Consider the following 9,218-nt stretch of genomic DNA (forward strand, 5'->3'; position numbering starts at 1 on the left):
TATTTTTATATTTTTAAAAATATTATTTTTATAATAAATTTTTTAAAAAAAATAAAAAAATTTTAAAATTTTTAAAAATATTTAAAATTTTTTTTAATTTATATTAAAAATATAATATATTATTTTAAAATTAATAAAATTTTATTTATTTTTTAAAATTTTTACATATATTATTACTAATTATATATTATATATATATTATATAAATATTATATATATGTCATATTTATATCCCAAAATTTTATTTTTATTTATATTTTTTATATTATTTTAATTATTATATTAATATATTAAATTTATTTACATATTTATTTTTTTTTATTAAATTTATATTTTAATTTATTTTTTTTTTTTTTTTTTGTCTTAAAATTTTATTTTTTATTTTTTTTTATTTTTTTTTTAATATTCTTTAAATTTTTGTCCCTTTTTAATTTATCCCCATATTATCCCACCCCCCTCCCTCACCTCCCTTTTTCCTTTTCTTTGTTTTCTATGTATATCTTTTTATAAATCTTATTACTTTTTACTTGTTTTCTTGTTTTCTTTGTATTTTTTGTTTTTTGTTTTTTATTATTTTTTATTCTTAAAATATCTTATTCTTGTTATTCTATATATTTAAACCCTTTTAAAAACATTTATAATATCATATGTTATTCCTTTATTTCTTTATATTTTTCCTGTTTATCTTTTTTACTTTCATTTTATTTTTTCCCTATGTTTTCTATTTTTATTCAAAATTTTTTTTTTTTTCAATTTAATATCTTTTATATCCCTAATATTTTTATTATTTTTTCTTTGTTTAAAACTTTTTTTTTTTTTTTTTTTAAAAATTTTATAATTTTAAAAATTATTTCCCTTTATTTTTATATTTTTTTTTAAAATTTTCCCTTTTCCCTTTATCTTTTTTTTATTTATTATATTTATTAATATATAAAAGGCAATCTATTCGGGGGTTCGGTCACCGGCCGCGCGTCTTTTCCCTTGGCAAGGAACTTCACCTCGATTCCTACCTAGCCGCTGGGGGGGCAACCCCCCCAAGTCGGGGGCGGGAAAATAAGAGGGTGACTTATAAATACCGGGGGGCGGAAGGCGGCAAACCACCCTCTAAATTCCCAAAGAAAAATCAGGGAAGTCCATGTCGAAAAGGGCGTCAACTGTCACACGGCATCTATTTCCCAAGGTTTTAAATCACCCTGGCCGTTTTCCCCTTTTGGGCAAGGGAAATTTTCCCTCGTTGCCTACCTAGCCACTGGGTGGCCAACAGCCCAATCAGTGCGGTCCCAACCCCGGGATAAATTGAAAAAAAAAAAAAACGTCCCCACTCTCCTTTTAGGAACTGGGGACCTCACTACTCACTCCAAGAGCATCACAAAAGAAAAATACAATTAATATCGGACCACGGCGGCTCAGACATGAACCTACTGTTTTAAAAAAAGAAGATATATTATATGTGTTTGTGGGTGTTGTGTTTGTGTGTGTGTGGTGTGTGGTTGTGTGTGTGGGGTGGGTGTGTGTGTGTGTGTGTGTTTTGTTATATTATATAATATATATATATATACAATATATATAATATTTATTATATATATTAAAAATTTTTCATTTATATGTATATTAATATATTTTTATTATACAATATATATGTTTTTATATTATTTTTTTATTTTATATATATATATTTTAATTTTATATATTTATATTATTATTATTATTATATATATTATAAAACCCTTTTATATATTTTTATATAATTGTTATTTTTATATTTCCTACATTTTATTATATATTATAATATTTTTTGTTTTTATTTTTTGTTAATTTTTATTTATATTTATATATATATATATTTATTTTATTGTTTTTTTGTTTGTTTTTTTTTTTTTGTTTGTTTTTGTTTGTTTTTTTTTTTAAAATTTTTTTGTTTTTTTTATTTTTTAAAATACCTCATCCCCCCACACACCCTTTTTTTTTTTTTTTTATTTTTTAATTTTTAATATTTTACACACACATATGTGTGTGTGTGTGTGTGTGTGTGTGTGGGTGTGTGTGGGTTTTTGTGTGTGTGTGTGTGTGTGTGTGTTTGGGGTTTTGTGTGTGTGTATATATAATTTATGTATATATTAGATATATGTTATTATATTTTATATATTTATTATATTATTTATTTTATTATATTTTTATTTTGTAATTTTAATGTAAGTTTTTTAAATTTGTATAATATATTAAAATAATCTAATTTTTATCTATATATATTATTTTTGTTGGGTGTGTGTGTGTTTGTGTGTGTTGGGGTGTGTGTGTGTGGTGGGTGTGTGTTGGTTGTTTAATGCAATGTGGGATCGCATTTTTCCCTCTACTATATATACACCTCGGACATCTTACTTCGGTTTTGAATTTCTAAAACAATTTTTACCCCAGTGCCCCCCGGGGGGTGTGTGTAAAAACTCACTATCATTCTCATGTATATAGATAGTAAAAGTCTATGGGGCTAGTTAGACCTAGTTTCCACTCCCTTTTGAGGGGCATGTGGTATGGTTTTGGTTAGTTGGGCCCCCGGTTTTATACCTAGAGTGACCTAGGTCTGAGGGATGGTTAGGGAGGATTGTTTTTATTTCTATATCAATGCAGCATTTTCTTATTCCTCTTAAGGGAGGTTAGACTGCCAAATATTTCATTGGAACCAAAGTTATCAGGGCTTGGAACCCACCCCCCCATCCCTTTTTTCCACTACGAAAAACCCCACTTAGTTCACTGGATCGCAGCATCAAAACAAATCATGTCCGCAGTCCCTCTTGTGGTAAGATGGATGTTTTATATTTCAAAGGACATTTTCTTGGCGTACTTTCTCTAAAAGAGAGGTAATTGCTTCCGAATTCCACATTCTTTACAGAAATATGAAGAGAAGACGTTCTTCCTCTTTAAAAAATATGCGCGCTTGTTTATGTTCATCCGTCAAATGAGGATACAAGATATATTGCATTGTTTTTCTTTTATTTTTTTAATAATAATTAATATAAGTATATATATATGATAATTTACAATTATAATTAATAAATGTAATTTATTTATATATATATATTAATTATAATGCATAAATATATAATTAGACAAATGCCATGTATACTATAGACTCTCAACGAGTATGACTTTTCCACTGGAACATCGATGGATCGACGGTTGCCCATCGCTTCGGAGTAGGCAAAAAAAAAAACAGTGGAATGAACCAATCGGTGGGCAAATCCCACTCAAAATGATTAAATTTCATGAATCGATGGCCAGTGTAACCACACCTTTACATATATACTGATTTTTTTTTTTTTTTTTTTTTTTACAATAGGTTCATGTTGCCGTGGTCACAGCATGATACTTAATTGTAGTTTTCATGTTGTGATGCTCTTGGAGTGAGTACATGGTAGGGTCCCCAGTTCCTTTCCACGGAGAGTGCCGGTGTTACCTTTTTTAGGTAATCATTCTCTCTATTTTATCCGGGCTTGGGACCAGCACTGACTTGGGCTGGCTTGGCCACCCAGAGGCTAGGTAGGCAATAGAGGTGAAGTTCCTTGCCCAAGGGATCAACGTGCCGGCTGGTGACTCGAACCTTCAAACTCAGATTGCCGTCATGACAGTCTTGAGTCCGATGCTCTGACCACTCAGCCACAGCGGCCTTGGCGATCATGGACTTCCATGATTTTTCTTGGCAATTTAGAGCGGTGGTTTGCCGTTGCCTTCTGCTCGGTGTTTTTATCGAGTCACTATCTCTATTTACCCGGCATTGACTTGGGCTGGCTTACCCACCCAGCGGCTAGGCAGGTAATCAAGGTGAAGTTCCTTGCCCAAGGGAACAACGCGCCAGCTAGTGACTCGAACCCTTGAACTCAGATTGCCGTCGTGACAGTCTTGAGTCTGACACTCTAACCACTCGGCCACTGCGGCCTCATATATACTGATACTTAGATATATTTATATATACTTATATATATACATATGTATATATATATATGTATATATAAATATATATGCTTACATATACATACAAATATATATATACACATATTATATAAATATACATACATATGTATGTATATGTATATATATATGTGTGTGTATGTGTGTAAATGTGAATATATATGTGTATGTATATGTGTATGTGTATGTATGTATGTGTGTGTGTGTGTGTGTTTTAAATATGTATGTATATATAATATATAATTATATGTATGAATGCATATATATATGTGTATATATGCATATTTACATATGTATGTGTATATATAATGATAAAAAAACACAAGTGGATAAATGATTTTTTCTGCATTCTCCACTCTCATCAGTACATACAAAAAGCCTATCAGTGTACAAAAAATTATAACCTACATTCTTCAAATAACTTTTACAATATAAAACTAAATAATAATGCCTTTTTTATTGAAAAAATATTTGCATTTTTCTTGGGTACCTTTAATGTCCAACAAACACCCTAAAAAATAATACAAGTAGCCTTAGCAACAATAGGGAGTTTCTTCAAGGCTAGAAGTTAAAAATCACTTAAGAGTAAAATAAAAATATCTACATTTTCACATAATGTATGGAAATGAAGTTCTTATCTTCAAATACTCTGCCAAAATTTGGCAAAAGTATTTGTTTAACTGTAGCTATAATGTGGATAAAATAACCAGTCAATACAGCTAGTATATATATGAGCAAAGTATACTAGGTTGAAGTAAAATGGTGAGAACTAGTTTTATGTAGTCATAATGTTACAGGATACCTAATGATTGCATCTTCAGATCAGGGAAAGGATGCAAAAGAAGTTCTTATCTTATTTTATAAACATGCTCCTTCTTCCCTTCTTAGATAAAGTGATGTGATAAAAGCTGACCATTAAACTACTGTCACACACCCGCAATAAGTATGTTTCTGAATATTTAGGGTTGTTCTTTCCTAAGTAGAAGTAAATTATTATAGTACATGTTCTTGCTGCATAATAATCAATACCAACATTACTGTTAAGTGCTCTTACAAATACCAACACATCCATTTTCCCAACACCTCAATATGGGTCACTGCCTTGGATATGTTACTAGATAAGTGCAGGTGCCCAAGTTACCTGCTTACAGGTATATAAGGTCATCAAATTTGGCCACAACAATTTAGATATTTTATAGTGTACATCACTGGATTCAACAGGACCATTTTCCAGGATACTTTGATGACAAAACATCTACATGGAACAAACTTACCTTAATAATATTGGGATTAATATGGATATTTGGTTTGCTGACACCCTGGGATGTTGTAGAAGATCCTGTAGCTAATGGCCAGGCTGGATCTATTGACTGAATTTTTACATCCAGACCATACAAGCGAGACTTAGGGAATACTTCATTCCAAGTATGTCTTAGCTCATATAATTTTTTACGTGTCCTTTCATCCACCTGCAAAGGAATAAAACATACATATATGTATAAAACATAAAATATGTATAGGGGGAGGTGACTGGAAAAACATGTTTGGGGTATACTTCATTAAGGGGACTGTCCCTGGACAACATGAGAAGGGGGGGGGGGGGGTTATAGGGGTCAGTTGGAGTTAGCTAATATTAAAGGATTTGTGTACAATGAGGAAATGACTAAAAAAACTTTTAAAGCCCATCTTCTGGTTATTTCTTGGGTGTAGCAAGGACAAAAGTGCCAACTGGTGAATTGCATATGCAGGTATTTAACACCAGGCAAACCTTCATGAACTTTTGTTTGTTGCAAACAAGTACACAGTATATGATAATGAGAGTGAGCATAAATGCAAGTTTATGAATGTCTAAATAACACTTTTATACCAATATCAGACATAATGAAAATCACAATGATTTATGACAAGATATTGTTGATTTTTTTTTTTCAAAATATAAGTTTTGTATATTTCCAATGGCCATACATACCATAAGTGCAGTGACAACCTACCCAACCCTAACACACAATATTTTTTATTTAATTATTTGCAGAGATATTGTATGCAAATGTCTGAACAACTCTTTGTAGGTTCTGCATATCATCAATACTGATCTATGAGGTAAAAACTGACCTTTTCTTTGAGAGAGAAATGGGTTTTATCGCATTAAATGAGAATGAGGCAAACAGTTAACCTTGTGTGTTTATGTACATATACAATTCCTCAGAAATTATAACCACCCTGTGACCAGTCCCCCACTCTCCAACCTGTTTGGAGCATGATTAAGAGTCACTGGCTCCAATCAAGGTGCGGTTCAACTGGCTTTCTTTGTGCCCGGTCCCTGAGCCGTTTCCATCCTGCCAGACATATTTCAACTACAGAGAGAGCCCAAACATAACCAGGGATTGATTACGCAGTAACATGGAGCACAAGGACAGTTTTCCTTCATGTTACCATAGTTTTGTGTATTGTGGCTTATAACTTTGTAAAGAAAGAACAAATCATAGGTTAAGGTGTTGAAAAAAGAAAAGACCTGAATACTATAATTTAGCAAGTGAAGGAAAAGGCACAGGAGGAAGGTCGCAGATCTTACAAATTTAGAACATAGAGGTGCACATTCATTATGAGTTGTTGCATCTTATAACACCTAACACTGTTAAGGTCCTTTTTTGTTCCAGGTATTTTGTGTGTGTGTGTGTGTGTGTGTGTGTGTGTGTGTGTGTGTGTGTGTGTGTGTGTGTGTGTGTGTGTGTGCAGTGTGTGTGTGCATGCGTGTGTGCATGTGTGTGTGTGTGCATGTGTGTGTGTGTGTTCATGTTTTTGTGTGTGTGTGTGTGTGTGTGATGGTGTGTGTTGTTGTGTTGGGTCTGTGTGTGGGGTGTGTGTGTGGGGTTGTGTGTGTGTGTGTGTGTAGTGGTGTGTTTGGTGGTGTGTGTTTAGGTGTGTGTGTGTGTGTGTGTGTGTGTGCGTGTGTGTAGGTGTGGGGGTGTGCGTGTGTGTGTGTGTGTGTGTAGGGGGTGTGTGTGTTTTTAAGGTGTGTGTTTTGGGGTAGGGGGTGTGTGTTGTGGTGTGTGTGTTTTGTGGGGTGTGGTGTGTGTGTTGGTGTTGTGTGTGTGTGTGTGTGTGTTGGTGTGTGGTTTTGGGGTGTGTTTTTGTGTGTTGGTGTTGTGTGTGGGGGTTTTGGGTGGGGTTTTGGTGTGTGTGGTGTGTGTGTGTGGTGTGTGTGTGGTGTGTGGGGTGGGTGGATGTGTGTGTGGGGTTGTGTTGGGGGTGCAGTGTGGGTGGGGGTTTGGTGGGTGCATGTTTTGGGGTGTGTGTTGGTGTGTTTTTGTTTTGCGTTTTGGTGTTGTGTTTTGCGTGTTGGTGTGTGTGCGTGCGGGGTTTTGGGGTGGGTGGGGGTGTAGGTGTGGGGTTGGGGGTAGGTGTTTTGTGGTGTAGGGTGTGTGGGTGTGGGTGTGTAGGTGTGTGGGTGTTGGTGTGGGGTGGGGTTGGGTGGTATAGGTGTCTGTTTGTTAGGTTTTGTGTGTGTGTGAAAGGTGTAGGTGGGTTGGGGTATAGGGGGTGTGTGTGTGTGAAAGGTGTGTGTGTGGGAAGGTGTGTGTTTTTAAAGGTGTGTTTTGGGGGTGTGTAGGTGTGTGTGTGTAGGTGTGTGTATGTGTGTTTGTGTATGTGCATGTGTGTGTATGTAAGTGTGAATGTGTGTGCAGGTGTGTGTGTGTGTTGGTGTGTGTGGGTGTAGGTGTGTGGGGGGTGTGGGGAATGTGTGTTTTTGGTTGGTGTGGGTGTAGGTGGGGTGTTTTAAAGGTGTGTGTGGGGTGTAGGTATAGGTGTTTATATATGTTTATATTTTATATATAATTTTTATATATTTTATATATTATATATAATAAAATATAAAATATTTATATTTAAAATACAAAAAACAAAACCACATACATATGCATATACTTTATATTTTCCACTTTCATATAAAAAAAACACATTTATAAAACATGTATTTGGAATTCAAAAACACACACCACACACACACACACCCAATATATGTATAATATATGTAGTGAATATATATAAATATAAAATATATATATATATATATATATTATATATATATATATTTTATATTTTTATATATATATGTTTATATATATATATATATATGAAATATTATATAAATATATATAAAATATATTTTAAAATTATATACATTAATACATATAATACAAAAACATATAATACATATATATATATTTTATTATATTATATATATATATATATTTTATATTATATATTTATTTTTTTAAATTATATTTATTTTTTAAATTTTTAGTATTTTATACACACAAATATATACATACTAAATAAAAAAACCCATACTTTACATACATACAAAAATACATACATACATACAAAAATACACACACACACACACACACACATATTTTATATATATATATATATTAAAATTATATATATTATTAAAATATATATGTGTATATATATATATATATAATATATATATATATATATATATATGTGTATATTATATATATATATATATATTATATAATATATATATATATATGTGTATATATAAAATATATTTTATATATATATATTATCTATATTTATATATATTGTTTTTGTGTGTATATATATTTTTTATATATATATATATTATATACATCCATAAATATAAATATACACATCCATACATATAAATAAATATACACATACATATATATAAAAAACCATACACATACATAATTAAATATACACATACATATATAAATAAATATACATTTACATATATAAATAAATACACATACATATATACAATAATATACACATATATATATATAAATAGATATACACATATATATGTATAAATAGATATACACATATATTGATAAATAAAACACAATATATGTAAAAAGATATACCTATATTTATATATAATATATATATATATATTTTAATTATATATATATTTAATAAATAAACACACAAAAACACACACACACACACACCACATTATATAATAATATATATAATAATATAATAATAAAAATAATATATATAATACATAATATATATTATATAACATATAATTATAACATATATAATATATACATATATTATTATATATATATAATAATATATAAATATAACACATAATATATTATATAATATATATATTATATATATATATATATACATAAAATTATCATATATAAAATATATATATATATATATATAAAACCACATATATATATATA

General features: G+C 30.5%; 1 protein-coding gene across 1 annotated transcript in view; it reads right to left on the bottom strand.

Annotated features, from left to right (window-relative positions):
- The window catches only part of LOC119581667, a gene marked incomplete in the record, with an annotated part of 116,776 nt that overhangs the window by 72,960 nt on the left and 34,598 nt on the right, over window positions 1–9,218 (bottom strand). Inside the window, 1 exon segment of the mRNA XM_037929795.1 lies at window positions 5,238–5,432. Within this exon segment, the coding sequence (XP_037785723.1) occupies window positions 5,238–5,432 (195 nt within the window).

Source organism: Penaeus monodon, chromosome 2, assembly GCF_015228065.2.
Source record: "Penaeus monodon isolate SGIC_2016 chromosome 2, NSTDA_Pmon_1, whole genome shotgun sequence".
NCBI classification, from domain to species: Eukaryota; Metazoa; Arthropoda; class Malacostraca; order Decapoda; family Penaeidae; genus Penaeus; species Penaeus monodon.